Below are 16,824 nucleotides of genomic sequence, written 5' to 3'. Positions count from 1 at the left end.
TCGACAAAACATACGAAATAGAAATGTATGTACAAATAAATGGACACCTCTCTCAATCCCTCTCTTATCCTCACCTTTACTCTACTTTGGCTGCTGAAATTCAGTTCTTGTCTTTACAGACTTGCGTGATTGTATCATATTTTAATAGCCGATATATGTACGTTTTGATTGAGCTGAATTCGGTTCATTCCTGTCTGTAAATTTTAATGTCTATGTCATCCGAACACGTGTTTTGACCTTCACTACATACCAATTTTAATGCTCGTCGACACCGTCATTCGTATTAAAAAAAAAAGTATAAAGTCCCCGATAAATACCGGACAACGCGATTTTCAACTTCTACATATTATTATGATTTTCCTGTTTGACGGCAAAATCGAGAGCAAGCTAAACGTTTGGTCTATGCGGCCATCAAGGTCGAATAGTGTCGAGATAAGGCAAGTAAGAATATTATTGGCAATGTGATACTTATTATACTTTTGTCCGATCGATGGACGACTGACCAATGACCGTCATATATTAATAATAATTATTGTTTTTTTTTTTGCGGCAAATATTGTCTCTGTCTATGCTTCATCATCATGGATTTAAGCTGAATAAGTTGGTCGGAGACAATAGTGGTCTCCCATCCGAGAACAAGCATGTGTCAACTTAATACCCAATGTGATACTGTACTATTCTCAATTTCTTTTGACCGTCATTGAAAACCTGCGACTATCGAAGTGGTTGTAATTTTTTAGACAAATATTACTATACAGCCATTTATAATAATACAAACACGTCAATCGGTTAACGTGTTTACTATTAATTTAGAAAAAATCGACGACATTTAGACTTTAGAGTATATTATGATGATTTTCTTTTTTTAATAGGCATCTATTATTTAATATAATGGTTCTAATGTCTGAGAATAATTATATTTACATTTAAATAACAAACGTAATATAGGTAATAAAATAACAATTTTTTTTCAGTCTCACGACCTATGAATCAGATACGCCGTTATAAAAACAAAATTACAATACTATAATGTATAATTTACACACGCGAAGAAGGTGATTAACGTTATCCGAGTCGCGCTTATGAGTTACTGTGTATATTGGTTTTATAAGAGTTGATCTCAAACATAATAATTGTTTATTCGTTAATTTTTTATTTTTAGAATGACACGCACGAAACAGTTGATGAGCGTACCAGAGTTGTCTATCTTAAATTAATTCTATGTATAAAACGCTCTCAGACTTCTCTGTACTGAACTTACAGTACACAATAATAAGTTTATATAGTAATAAACGATTTAACGGTTCATTAAAACCAGTGTACTTGTACAGTTTCTTATATTATGTTGTTCTTTAGTAAAATGCATCGCCGTAAAGTTCTAACGGATACGCCACTAATATAGTTTAACCAGATTACAGTCATACTGTATTGTATTGCATACCCATATGCTTTTGACCGTGTACAAGTAATTGGTGTTTTTTTTTATTCTATATAGTTTGCAAACAACTTGGCCAGAAGTCTTTCAATCAAAACGTTTACTTAAGCTCTATTTTCCAAAGTGCACCGGTGAAACGCAATCGATTTGTGCAAAACTCTATGCTTTGTCCGGTTGTCAAATGAATGCCCGGAAAAAGAGCCTTGTAAATCGCGCGTAGCTTTTAACCCAAGTTGTCGGTTTCGAAAGTGCACTTGGGCTTTCCACACCGTAGACTTTTATACATCCTTCTGCGGTCGACGTGAAAACACACCGTGAGACCATAAATGCGCTGTATTATGTAATACAAAGTAATGCGTTCAAACGTTATCGGCTTGATGCGCAGTAACTACACGTGTAACGACATAAGAAAAAAAAAGGGCCTATGCTTGTGTTATAAAACACTATATCGCGGAAACGCATGTTTACAAAATTCAAGTGCCCGTTTCCGGGGTTCACTAACCCGCCTCGCCAAGCAAGAGACAAATTTATTGTTTTACAACAGTTTGAGACGTTATAACGTTATCGTATACATAAAAGCGAATTATTAATTTTATTTATAAATTCAGTATGGATTGTCTTGTGAAGCTAAAGCTTTCGTTTAATAACTACGTGGTAATGTTTATTTAGACAATCGATGAAAGAAATACAAACAAAAAATAATAATAAATTTTTTATTAAAGAAAAAAAAATTAAATACAGTTATCTTAAATAGTAAGGTTTTTTAAACATTTGACGGGTCGACAATAAGTTTCAAAGTGAAGATACACTTAAAAATTCAAAATATATTTTATTGCACCACATCTCCCCTCATCTTATATTATCTGCACTTAACAACGTTTATAAATGCACAATTTGTTATCGCTCGTAGCCATCATAAAAAGAAGGAAGAACTTTAGAAATAAAAAAGATTTATTTTTAAATTTATCATATTTTGTTATAGGTAAATTCTTACATTTTTGTAATTATCATTAACAAATAATTATTACCTACCTATTTCGTGCCAACTTGTCGCACGCCCAAATTATGACACACTGACATTTTTATATTTACTCTTAAGAACGGGCAACGATAGGTTAGGTTAAGCTATTTGTGGCACTTGGATGTCGTGGTATCCAGTTTTTAAATATTCTAGAAGATTAATATTTAACTCTTAAGACCTCCAATTCAAGTAAATGTAATCTATGTTTACAACTAAATATACATATTGCACAAATAAAAGTCTTTAACATCCAAAATTATTATAAATATATTATCACAACTAATAGTTTTATGTATATTAACAGTGTTTCTACTTTCGATGTAAACGTTTTTATTTGTATTATTATTCAAATCAATGAAGTAGCTAAATTATTTCGTATAAATAATACAATTCTTTGGAATACTACACTTTTATATAAAAAATTATTGTTTTGTTTTAAAACTGTTAAAAAGGCGTGAATGTATTTTGTAACTATGTTTAATAATAATTAATAAACATAGTCAATCACTTTCAACAGTAAAAATATGGACCCCGACATTAAACAAACGCTTTTTTACAAACTGAGCATTTGTATGAAATAAACGCAGTAAAAGCATTTTTTATTTTAACCGACAAACGTGACTATCGTGGCTTTTTTTATAATCCATTATTTTAATATCATTACAGCTTGACAGTTATATCAATTTGCATAATTTATATTTTAATTGTCTCCGAGAAAGAAGCGGTGACTAGACTAAAGCGTAGAGACAAAAAAGAAAAATGAAGGAAATATAATTACAACAGGAAAGCGGAAATTAGGTTTAAATTTATTCAGAATGGCTGCTAAAACTCTTAATTCTGCGTGTGAATATAAACTGTTTAACTGTTTTTCATTTTCTAATGTCACCAGATGATATGCTAGTAATTATTCATTAATTTATTTCGCTTAATATTTTATTTTAATATTCGGTATAACCACAGCCAGTTACTTTTATAATCTACTTATGTATGTTACATGTATTATACTGTAATATAAATACTATATTATGATGATTATTCCATAACAATAAATATTGTATATTACACGAATATATTATGTTTTTTTAACATAATCAGTTGATTCATACTGCGAAATTATCTTAAAATTGATAATAATATTACATTCATAAATAGGTATATTATTATTAGTTACAATCACAGATTGTCAGCATCCCGCTGTGCTACCTTCGAACTGTTCATAGATTCGCAACGGAACAACATGACATCTTGAATGGGATTTGATCACTAATATTATTACTCGACGAGTACAGAGTAAATCTTATGTAAAAAAAAAAACAACGTTTTTTAAATGTAATCTTATGTAAATTAACTTACATTTATCGGTATTAAGGCAACAACATTAAATGTTCTCTTTAAAATACAACTTTTGTAACTAGCATCAATTATTTTACATTGTTTGAATCAATTCGTTTTTTTCGAATAAAATAAACCTAAAAGCACTAAGCTTTCAAACGATATAGCGCAGAACACTATTTTAACTATTTTAAGACTGTATTACAGTGCATTTTATTAAAAAACTAAAAATAAAAATACAGTATCAATCGGTAAGGTAACAACCAAGTGGACTCTTTCAAAACGTTTAACCCATAAAGTGACGATTGCATACGATTGTGTGGATGAGATGCTGAGAGGCCTGAGACACCTTCTCAGCTAACTAATTAATCAATTTCAAAACTATTACTACCTCTGTACTAGTATTGAACTCCTGAAAACCTATACCTATTAGTTTTGCACATGTTGTCTTTATAGACTTTACGAATACATGTATGATCAATGATGTATACATACATAAACATTATTTGATCATTGAACAATGGTGTAATAAAATAATCTCATAAGCGGGACAAATTTTAAAGGTTTTTCTTACTCGCACGGCAATAACAACACGGATAGGTACCTATTTTATTACCACAGCAAATGATATGAAATTATTATAGAAAAATTGTAATTAGCTCTAATGGGGTACAATAATCAATAAAGCGAATACGTCCATACGTCGCGCCGCAACCACATTATTTACGGTTTAATAAAGTTAATCTTTTCCAATCGACGTTGAACGCCATTAATTTCCTCCCTCCAAACTTATTAGGTTCAATGTGATAACAAAATATATATATATATATATAGATTCGTACTTTGGTTGGCGTTACAAATGTCTTATGTCGTCTTCAAACGTAAAAACATCACTTTCTGTCATTGTCGAAAAAAGAAACCCTTTGTACGGTGTTCATAATACATGTTGCCCCTGCGGTCTCATCAACCGAACGGTTTTTTTTTTTTGGATATAGAAACTTACATACACACTATGCCGGTGGTAATATCCTTAAACTATGGCGCATACATTTTCAATGTGTTTTCACGTGTGTTTTTTTATTTATAGTTTATTCAAACGTCGTCTATATATATATATATATAGTAAGTAGTATTTTTTACATTATACAAGAGTCATTCTTTCGCACTACGGGCGTAATTTATTTCTTTTCCATATTAGAATTTTCAAACACTATTGTGTTGTACAGCCGTACACTTTGCGTTCTTTATAAGAAATATAAAAAAAAAAATGCCCGTCTAAAATCGAATATTTATTTTTGGGGCCGGTGTGTCAGTTACCCGTTTGTACATCAATCATGGCCACACATACACACACAAACCCAAGTGACGTTTAAGTATAAACATTTCAACTCGAATAGCGTTAGTTAGTTTCCGGTGCCTGCAAAATAATAGCAACCTATAAGTGTTCTTTTTCTCAAGACATACTTTTTGTCACCGACGAAATTTGTAATTTCTCATTCTCTGATAAAGGGATAAAACAGAGTTGTCTCCCTGACAAGTAATTTACCTGTCAACACCGGCTGACCCGCCACCGGTTGATATTCCTGGTACGAACTATAATGATAAAAAGCAATGCCAGTGTGTGCTCGGTTTTGATAACGAGGTCCTACATCTTTTTCGACTTGTACTTGTCGCAATATATAAATTATTACTGTCGCTTAACGTCGAAAATCTGTGAAAATCTGTCAGAGGCGATTGCACTTAGTGAGACTTATCTTCTTGAACCGGTATAATAGACTATGGGATTATAGTATGGTGACTTGTATTTTTTTATTCAATATTTCACGGTATTCAAACGTGTAAATAAATCGGCCAAAAATAAGGAATTTTGTATCAATAGTAGGTTAATTAAAATCATTTTTCATTTAATCACCAATCATACTCTCAATCCATCTATTAAGCCTATAAGTAACCATAAATATTAAAAACTACAATAGCGCGTCCCTATTAATATTACGATGAAATATAATTTATTATCACTTAATGGTTTTTGTTTTTTTTTTTTACAGGAATTAATATTAAACGAACATATATTACTAGATAATGTAAAAATATGTACATAAAGCGCTACCGTTCTATTTAGAATATTCATTATCATCTCTGTCGTTTGAAGATTATTTCAACGATTAATTAATAATTAAAATATGTGTTTTATTCGCTCGATGGTCGATAACAACGAAGGTATAATAGGTACGTTTAGTACTCTGGCTGTAATTAATTACATTCAAATTGCCAGAGTTATTTGCAAGAACAATTATTATTAAATATACAGGATGATTCACGTAACACGAACAGGCCATTATTTAAGTAAGTAATAGATTTTAGGTTAGATCCCTACACTGCTCAAACAGAGGTAGTCACCCCACAAACAAGCTCTTCTGACCTTAGAAATACGTTGTACTCAATACAAAATATATAAACACAGTCAAACGTTTATTAATGAAGCTGTCCGCATATATTCGGATGTATAATATTTATAACATTATAATATAATACATTTGTATTAAAAAAATAATTTTGCAAAAATGATTACTATCATCTGATGTGAAAAGTATTTCACAACAACAACATCAGGTGACGATGTTGTCTATGCGACCACAACGCTCGCACAAAATTATTGTTTAGTCTTATAAACAATCGTATCTGTTTTGTGTTATACAGCTGTAACAACTGTATAAAAACTATTTCAATAACATCAGTTTTTTGGCTATGGTGTCTAAGGTGATATTCTTTGATGGCAACGAAACCAAAGACACATTTGTCTAAAAAAGAAACCCCCTGCTCGCTTACACCCACAAGTATAAACCTACACAATGAACCTGTGGAGAACGGACGTGCTCGTGGTCGGAGTCGGGGTAAGTATATCATCTCCGTATAAGTCTGTATCTCGGGTCTAAAAGGGACAAATCTGCGATTTAACGACCATTGACAAGTGACCACCGTTTTTATTTCCCACAAAGACCAGTGAAGTGATGTGGTGATACACACATAGGAAAATATACCTAACTATAAAGTGTGGGTCAAAAGTGTTTATAATAGTGTGTATTAGTGATGGGACTGAAATCTATAATCTTAATCTATAATGTACTTTAATCCAGGTTAAACAACACATCTTCTGTTACAAATGTTGCTTTTTCTTTTTTAATTTGGTCAAGAAAACCACCTATTTAGTTGTTGTTATAAACTAGATAAATTTTATCTAGCGACCCACGCTTTGCTTAAAACTCAAGATTAGCCATTTTAGTCCCAAAGTACAGTGAAATAGTATCAATCAGGAAAATCGCGCAAAGTTTTATACTAAACCATTGCGGCCACCGAAAACGTTTCAGTTGATTTTAGCCGTCGTCCGGTGGGCACCACCAGCGACCAACGGCAGACCTGCGTTGGCTGTGGATCAGTTGACGTACATATTGAGCGGCTCGCACCTTAAGTGGTTCGAGCCCGGCGAACGCACTCAGGCCACCGACAGTGGCGAGTACGCGGCCCGGAACGTGGTGCCGTCCAGGTTCGCCATGCGGTACGACGGCCTGATATTCGTGGCCATGCCCAAGCTCAAGCCCGGCGTGATGTTCACACTGGGCGTCGTCGAGTACGAACCGTGCCTGAGCACCATCGAGCCCCCTATAGCGCCGTACCCGTGCGCGGCCGCCCACCGCAAGCAGGGCACCGGCAACGGCTGGACCATGGTCAATGTAGTGGACGTTTACATGGACGAGGCCGGTCGCCTGTGGGCCCTCGATGTGGGCAAAATTAATCTTTTAGGAAAAACGTCGGTCGTCCGCCCGCCCATGGTGTTCGCCATCGACACCGGAGTGGACGAGGTGAGTCCTCAAAACTAATTTGCATAACATATAAATAGTGGACAAAAATAGTGCATTTATTTCTGATTGTAAAAAAAAATGAAGGTTTTCACACTTCAAAAAAGGGTTGAACATTAGACATTTTTGGTATTAATTTTGTGTTATTCGTAGAAACCACTTACAAATTCAACAGTCTTCCTCTTTCAAAAAATAATAATAGCTACCAAGCGAGCTCAAAACAATTATCAAAATCCTATCACTGGTTTAAAAAGTCGTTTTTTCACCAATAGAATGGCTGCATTATAAATCATTGGAAATAAGTTGACATAATCAAAATCTATATGGCTATTTTTTCAATTACTTTCAACATTTTACCTCATCATAAATAGCAACGTGCACGAGTTATACACACGAATTGAGAGGGTTTTTAAAAGAAAAATTCCAATTCACTGTCTGTCGTCCTCCGATTGGACATGTATTTCGAAAATGTAAATTAAAGGTGCACGCTGCGACAAAAATAAATCCAACAGTCGAGGAATACAAAATTATACAAAGAACGGTGAACAGGAGGAGGGGAGGGGATTTCACCTCTCTACTGTAAACGTTTTTTTTCCAAATCATTCAAATACGGTCGACATTAAAATGTACATTTTTTATTTATTCAACTTATTGAATAATATACATACATAGATATGCGATAAACGCGTGACTCGAATAATGCATTTTTCTTTTATAAATATTATTTACAATACAAGTAATTTAAATATCGGTTAAAAAAAAACAATTATATTAATTTTGGCGGGTAGCCGTAAAAAAAAAAAATTGTTAATATAAACAAAACGCCGGATGGCAATAACGAGGATTCGCCGTCGAAACGCTTTTTTGGAATAAATTCAACCCTTCGGCTTGCCGAGGAGGTTTTTCATAAATATAATAATATGTACACTGTAATATATGATGTATAACGTTGAAAATGAATGATCGACCGGTATATGACGACGGACAATACTTAAATAGAAACGCGCCATTGCGCTAAAAGGACGTGTGATTTATAGCCGTTTTCTGGTAAAATCGCGCACAATGCCTGCACGCATTATCTATACATAATATACATGCATACACACACCCTTAAAACCGTTTTTCCATATAACAAACATTGTGTATTTGGCACACACAAAAGGTGCATCGAGTCGTTGTCAACGTCAGACAACCTAATTACGTTTGGACACACTTTAAATTCTTTCTCTCTCTTATATATTATATTTTTATAAGAATATATACACTTATATGTGGGTATGTGTGTGTGTACATCATTATAACGTTGTGGCACAAAATGCACACGGGGCGCGTTGTGACCGGAATAAACGAACAGACCTGAACACACAAAGACGGCGTTCCGTATAGGCAAAAAATAGTGCACCGACGTGCTTCGGGCCCGGCCGTTAGTGTTTGTCGAACGCTCGGAGCGTCCGCAATTACCGTGGCAGTCCCACGACAATAATACAAATAAAAACCTTGCAAATCACCTCAAATCGAATGCTGGGCCTGTAACGATATTCAAACATCCGACAAAACCGCCACGTTCACACATTATATCCATAGGAGCAGTTAGGGAGGTGCTACGGGGACTTAAGCAAGCACCCACCAAAAATTTTAACCCCAATCCTCGATTTGTACGCATACAGATGGTGAAAGGTTAAGAAACGAGCTAGTGATACACAATTTTCTTTGCTAATACCAACTTATTAGTGTCGTTTATTATATTTTATAAAGATAAACGTGCGTTAGAAAATTGTAACTACTATTGTAGTTAAAAATCCTGACAATATTTAGCGGTCGCTGCTTGCATTTTGTTTGTAAGTAGTCCAACCCGTTTCAGGGTTAATCACACGGCAAAACAATAAAATAATGACGTACTTGTCGCACAACGACTGATATACATTTAACCGGTTAGTGTTTTTTTTTATTATATGACACAACTTTTGCTTAGATAATAAATTTACATAATATTATATGGATAGTGTTGAATAATTAGCCCAAGCCCATTAAAACGTCCCTTTAATTCCGGATTAGACCTAACCGATACGGGATGTCTTTACCGGCCTTGCTTACTTTTCTATTGGCTTTTCTATGTTTCGACCCCGACCAGACCACCGCGGACGATATTGAATTTAAAAACAACTACCGACGTTAAACACTTCTAAAAACCAGTCGAAACATTGCAATTACAAGGCGAACGGCCGAGCCCCACTCCCTATTATATTATTGAAAACCGCCGTCCGGTACACTCTAAATACGTTTGTTATTATTTTACTCGCTGTATAAAAGAGTGAATAAACGAGAACAGTATATATTTACCCGAAAACGCTGACTATAGAAAATCAAACTTGTTTTGATTAATCGTGCCCGAGTGTTGGCCCGACTGTTGTTAATTAAACACATTCAAAAACGACGCCTTATTCTCGAAATGCGCAAAATATTTTTAACGACAATAATTATAGTGCATTTGCATCTGTGTGTAACCGAGTAGAAAAATCTACCATCATAATAAATCTGTTAAGAAACCAATTACTATGCGTGTTAAACGTATTGAATCATATAACTTAAAGCAAAAAAAAAACCTGGATTCACCGTTTAAACAATATTGACTTATAAAAATTTGTTATTTTAACTACACGTTTTTTTTTGTAAATAAATTATTGATAAAAAAAAAACGTGACAACGTTAAAATTTTAAAAATCTGCTAAATTTAAGTTTTTTCCTTATTTTGTCTTTGTCGAGTATGTTATGTCATTTCCGGTTAGTAAAATTTACTTCACACGACAAAAATAAAAACAAAATTAGCGTAAAAACCAAAGTTTTCGTAGCTCCGCGTAGAATTTCCATTAGTTGTAACGTGTAAATCTATTATAAAATACAAATATTATATTATATCATATCATATGTATTACAAAATATTTTAAATATTTTTCTGCATTGTTGTAGTTCATTCATGCCATCGATCTGTCCCGTGCCACCACGGAGGCCAGCTGTCTGCAGTCGATCATCGTCGACTCCAGTACTAGCGGCGAAACGTTTCTGTACATAGCGGACGCCGGCCAAGCCGCCGTGATCGTGTACAACGTGCATTGCGACCGGTCATTTAAGGTGCACGTGCCGGTGGGCCCGTGCGGCCGCCAGGACATCTTGTACATGGCACTGACGTCGGTCAACGAGTACATCCTGAACGGCGGCCACGATCCTTACGGGCTGGGCACCGGTCGGGACGATAACGATTTTCAGCGACGGCTGTACGTGACGTACCTGTCGTCGTGCCAAATGCTATACGTGCCAGTATACGAATTGGACGAAATTGACGTGACGTACAGTCTGTCGGCCGTGGGCATTGGGCGGAAACCGTGCAAAATGATCTTGTTGGGCACCGACCGCTCGTCCGTCATATACTTCCGGCCCGGCGAAACCAACGACATCTGGAGTTGGGACACGAGTACGCCGTTCCACGAGGACAACTTCAAGTAAATCGCTTAAATCCCATTTATATTGATATTACGTAGTACACTTAAGGGGATTGCATGCGGTGTTTTTTAAGGAGTTCTGTATAGGCAATATTTAAGAAAATAGTGGTTTTAATAAGTTTCGATCATGTCAACTAACTTACCAGTTAATTTTTAATTGTATAAGCTTCATGGTGTTATTTTTAATTTAAATTATTTTGTTTATGAGTAAAAACCATTTTAGTTAATATAACATACATTTTTTGTTCCATCGCACAAGCTGAACCAGTGATCCGATAAGTTATCTGAAAACAGATTGGAATTCTTTATGAAGTTTACTTATGATCGGTCAGGGTACTTTTTTGATATCTTATTCCTACTATGTATCAAATACGTTTGAACATTATATAAAATGTCAAATTTTAAAATCAAATTAGGGAAGGGTTAAAAAAAAATTGAAAAAAGTACCCTGACCGATCATAAGTAAACTTCATGGCGAATTTAAATCTGTTTTTAGATTGCTTATCGGATCACTGGTTCGGTCTGTGCAAGGGAATAAAAATGATGTGTTTTGACTGAAAAAACCGACCGCATGCAATCCCCTTAAATTACTTTATTTAATCTAGAAGCATTTTGGCTCAAAACGATAAAAAATAGATATAAATGTGAAATGTTACATTAGGTTTTGACCAAAAGTTGTTTTTGATAAGCCGTGATAATTGTTTAGTTTTATTTTATTTTACAAATCGAACTTGATTGATTTCATTATCATATTATTTTACTTAAAAAGATCTATATAGTTTTTAATACTACATAGACAAAGTTTAATGCATTGAAAGTGCATACATAGGTACAAACATTGATTATTATCAATGCTATTATTTAAATGCCTTATGCCCTTATATGTACATAAGTCGTTCGATTATTCAATCAGCTAAGTCCCTCTTTTTCTTTTTGATAAAACACAAAAATCCAAATCCGGATATTACCGCGGCCATCACTAATTTATAATTAGAAAAAATATTCTTACAGAAAAATATCTCGCAACCGGAAATTATAAAATTATAGTAGAGCTGTTAATCGTTAATGTGCCGTGTCTCCCTGGCACAATTAAACGTTTATAAATTGTATAACAAGTTTATCTGACAATTATAAACCTCCAAAATTAGTATAAATTAATATAATTTTAAAAAAATGTATTGCAGTAAAATATTCACATTGATAAAGTAATGATGATCGACATGAATATCAAGGTGTAATAAGGTAATTAGATTAAGTCATTATGTTATGCTTTGAGGCCTTCAGCCTTGTAATAAGAAGTGAAAACCCACATCAATCACAATAATAATAATATGGTTTTTACTTTTAAGTCAATATGCATGTTGATAATTATTTTTTACTAATAGGATTTTTGTGAATATTTTACTTCAATAATAACAATAAAAAATAAGAGGGAAATAAAAATCTCTCGCTAAAAATATAACAACTATAAATGAAGGTATTTTTAACAGCACTAACTTCAAGCTGTAAGGTTAATTGTACCATCCAAAGGGACTTTTTTCCACCTAATTCCAAAAGGAGTTTCTGCCAATAGCTTTTGAAACGTATCAAATTTTCGGTTAAAGTAATACATTTACTTTCCAATTAAGATCAGCTTATTATTAGCAATATTTCAAGTGTTCTCAGGTCACTATAATGTGATAGGTAACTAATAAGTAATAACTATAGTAGTAGATACGTGTTTTTGTGTGCAGAATTAATATTATTAATAACTGCAACAAAGGACATACGTCATTATTACCTATTATATTGTTAATGGCATATATATAAAATATAAATGTATGTAAATGAATCATACAATTAGAAGTCCTCATCATTATTTTTTTTATTTTTGAAATTACGTTTATTACATTATTTTTAATATATTGTTATATTTATTTTTTAATCGAGATTAAAATATAATAGTAATATTTCAACAAAACGACAAAAGAAGTGGAAAAAGAATAAAACGTACTAAACCTGTCTTGTAATCTTTATAATACTAATTCGGGTTTTAACCTGCATGTGTGTGTGTGTCTAACTGACCTTAACTTTAGATAAAATATACATATTTATGTTTTCATTTAATTTCATTTATAATACGTGTGATAACATCAGTAGGTATATATGATGCGTTAGTGAGCATGCTACATTTTATAATGTCATTCGAGACACAAGAATACCGATTTAACAAAATAACTTAATTAGGTTACAGTGTACAGATCTCAATGACACAATTCGATAGCCAGTCTAGTCATAATTTCAATGTAAACCAAACGTGCCTAGGTCATACAATTTTTTTTTTATTTACAAAATTACAATTTTTTAAATTTTGTATTTGTCTTTACCTTGAAACGATATTTAGTAAATCCTTGAAATAATAGTGTATTTTTAAAAAATGTTATTTAATAATTATTGGTTTGTTAACAATAATACAATGAAATAAAACCGTTTGTCTAATAGGTACAACTTGAGGATCTTAAAATCGCTTAATCAAACGAGTTAATTGAGTAAATCAATTAAATACTAATAAAGTTTATTCTAAACACTCTAATGACTACCAACAGGCTATTTAGTGAAAATAATGTTAACGGTTAGGTACATTTTTTTAAAGACCGGAACCAAATGTCATATTTTTAACGAGATGCTAAAATGTATGATGAACTATTTGAAGGTTTTATTAAAAAATAATATTATAGTTTTTTTTTCTTTAAGGGGATTGCATGCGGTTGGTTTTTAAGGAGTTTTGTATAGGCAATATTTAAGAAAAAAGTGGTTTTAATAAGTTTCGAACATGTCAATTAATTTACCGGCTAATTTGTATAAGCTTCATGGTGTTATTTTTAATTTAAATTATTTTGTTTATGAGTAAAAACCATTTTAGTTAATATAACATATATTTTTTGTTCCATCGCACAAGCTGAATCAGTGATCCGATAAGTAATCTGAAAACAGATTGGATTTTTTTATGAAGTTTACTTATGATCGGTCAGGGTACTTTTTTGATATCTTATTTCTACTATGTATCAAACACGTTTGAACATTATATAAAATGTCAAATTTTAAAATCAAATTAGGGAAGGGTTAAAAAAAAATTGAAAAAAGTACCCTGACCGATCATAAGTAAACTTCATGGCGAATTCAAATCTGTTTTTAGATTGCTTATCGGATCACCGGTTCGAAAATTGCTTAACGAAATACTATAAAAAGAACAATGGCGCAGTAAAAGCAAATTTATTTATCAATAAATTTCATATTTTTGGCATGAATTTAATTAAACGTTAAACAATAAACGAGTCATAATCGCTTTTGTATGTTACAAATTATAACGCCACTGCTTTTATGGGTATTATTTTCTTTGTATACAAATGTATAATAGGTGTGATAACTTCCGTTTATAAATAATTCATTTTTTCCCTCGTTCTAGATACGTGCTAGAGTGGCCTATTCTATTTTTATGGGAACTGATGGTAACGATGTTTATAGGTTCGTGCAATACGGACGAACGACCAGAGTACCGTTAATGGTGAACATTGGCTTCCGAGGTTATCAATGGTACATGGAGAGCAACTTCATCGACTTCCTATTGGACGATATCGGATGTCTGGGCGTCAGCACCAAGATCCAGCCGCTGCAGATAGTGAGCGACGAACTGGAGTGCAGACCTGCTTTGCCATTAGACAATGGACCGAACTGTAGTACCGACGATGCTTTTGTTTGCTTGAAAAATCTCATTCCGTTTGAACATGCAATTTTGTATTAGCAAATTACGGTACATTAAGTCGACGAATCGATCATTACGTTGTAATTAGTATTTTCTAAGTTATTGTCTTATTTATTACGTCAGCAGCTGATGTCGTGAAGGTCATTTCAACCGCGTACGTATTCTTTATAAAATACAATTTTCACCTATCTATACTTAATTATTAATCAATTACATCTCTAAGGACTCTTACATTAAAAAATTTGTATTAATTAAAAAAAAATTGTAATTAATTAATAAAACATTTGTATAAAATATTACCTTACCGCTTCTCAGCTTAGCTTTGCTTCTGATAGGCCAAACTTTATTTTTATCTTTTGGACCGTTGTTTAATAATTTGTATAGGATTTATTTCTTTTGTCTGTATACCTTGCCAAATATCTGCCTTGTATAACTACGATTTAGATCTGCGCATTTTTATGGATACAAACGTCAAATGTAATAGTGTAGTACTACTAAAAGTATAGTATCTACAGCGCTTCTATTCGTTTTATTATGTATAAATTAAGATGTAAAATACATTATTATAATATTATATTATATTATTATTATAATTATTGAAAAATGTTTATGTCTCAAGTTATACAAAATATGTTCCTTGGTCAATAGCATTCTAAATAATTAAAACATATTTTCATCGAAGGAAATTAATTTTGATTATTTATATAAATTTGATTGAGTGATTTTTAGCACTATCAGTTATGATAATACTCAAGGACCAGAAACTCTCCCCACCCCACTACGTTGGATTTTTTTATTTTACTTTATATTACCAAGTTTAAAATTAATACTTATGTAGAACACTAAAGATCTAAATAAATTTAGTCTAAAATACATTTTAAAAAGCCAGCCTAGTGGAAGCAGAACATATTAGGGACGGAGAGGCCACAGTATTGATCATAACTGAAAGTAATAAAATTGATGCACACTGAAGGAGTTAAAAACTATAAAAAAGTTTTTCAGCCGAGTCTGCAACCACGAAAGAGCATTTTCATGTCTCTTTGAAGTACCAAATAAATTTAGAGTAATGGTGGAATTATAGATAAAATGATATAGTATATAAACAAGCAGTAACAAGCTAGTATCTAAGGTGACTATTATACAAAAACATCAAGTTTCTGGCTAATATTGTAGTATTTAATTTCTGGCTTAAAACAATTCATAGAGAATTTAGGCCCTTAAACTATTTGAATTTATCATTTAGTTATAATTTGAACTTTGAACGTACAACATATCTCTTATCTCCTATCTCCTACCCCTATATTCCACCTCCAACCTCACCTTCATCCCCATCAACGTGTGATAATGCTTTTTTGACATTTTCATGTCTTAGCTCTGGCACATAACCCTGGCAAATATCCGAAAAAAGCGTTACCATAAAAGCGTTACCAAAAAGGCGTAACGAAAAAAGCGAAAGGGTTGGGGACGGGAGATAGGGTGGAATAGGGGGTAGGAGATAATGGTGAGATTAAGCCGGTAAATAACCGAAAAAAAGTGTTACCAAAAGAGCGTTACGCTGTTACGCGCCGCAATGTAACAAAAACTACGAAGCGACGTCGAAAGACAATTATCGGAATGACCATTTCGGATCTATTTCGAATGTTAATCTGTTACGCTGTTATCTGATTTGAGATAAGAGATATGTTGTACGTTCAACGTTCAAATTAGAACTAAATAATAAATTCAAAACAGTTTAAGAGCCCAATTTCTCTATGAATTGTTTTAAGCCAGCAATAAACACTACAATTTTAGCCAGAAACTTGACGTTTTATTATACTAGCTTGTTACCGCTCGTTAATTTACTATATCATTATCTATAATTCCACCACTACTCTAAATTTATTCGGTACTTCAACGAGACATGAAAATGATCTTTCGTGGTTGCAGACTCGGCTGAAAAA

General features: G+C 32.9%; 1 protein-coding gene across 1 annotated transcript; it reads left to right on the top strand.

Moving 5' to 3' along the window:
* The first annotated feature begins 6,640 nt into the window (after positions 1–6,640).
* LOC126833863 (protein yellow-like) lies at positions 6,641–15,376 on the top strand. The gene is made up of 4 exons (XM_050565422.1): positions 6,641–6,682; positions 7,157–7,648; positions 10,613–11,142; positions 14,647–15,376. The coding sequence occupies exons 1-4, from the start codon at positions 6,641–6,643 to the stop codon at positions 14,921–14,923; spliced, it is 1,341 nt and encodes a 446-aa protein (XP_050421379.1). The 3' UTR covers positions 14,924–15,376.
* The last annotated feature ends 1,448 nt before the right edge of the window (positions 15,377–16,824 follow it).

The sequence above is a fragment of the Adelges cooleyi genome, unplaced genomic scaffold (genome assembly GCF_023614345.1).
Source record: "Adelges cooleyi isolate 19-005CV unplaced genomic scaffold, UGA_ACOO_1.1 ACOO_flye_CR_arks_rails_tigmint_CR_PRNA_2, whole genome shotgun sequence".
NCBI lineage: Eukaryota > Metazoa > Arthropoda > Insecta > Hemiptera > Adelgidae > Adelges > Adelges cooleyi.
Note: the sequence above shows the minus strand (reverse complement) of the source record. Positions and strands in the feature narration are given on the sequence as shown.

Coding starts and splice junctions, on each gene's coding strand:
- LOC126833863 (XM_050565422.1), top strand. CDS start 6,641: ATGAACCTGTGGAGAACGGACGTGCTCGTGGTCGGAGTCGGG. Junction 7,649..10,612: donor TCGACACCGGAGTGGACGAG/GTGAGTCCTCAA, acceptor GCATTGTTGTAG/TTCATTCATGCCATCGATCT. Junction 11,143..14,646: donor TTCCACGAGGACAACTTCAA/GTAAATCGCTTA, acceptor CGATGTTTATAG/GTTCGTGCAATACGGACGAA.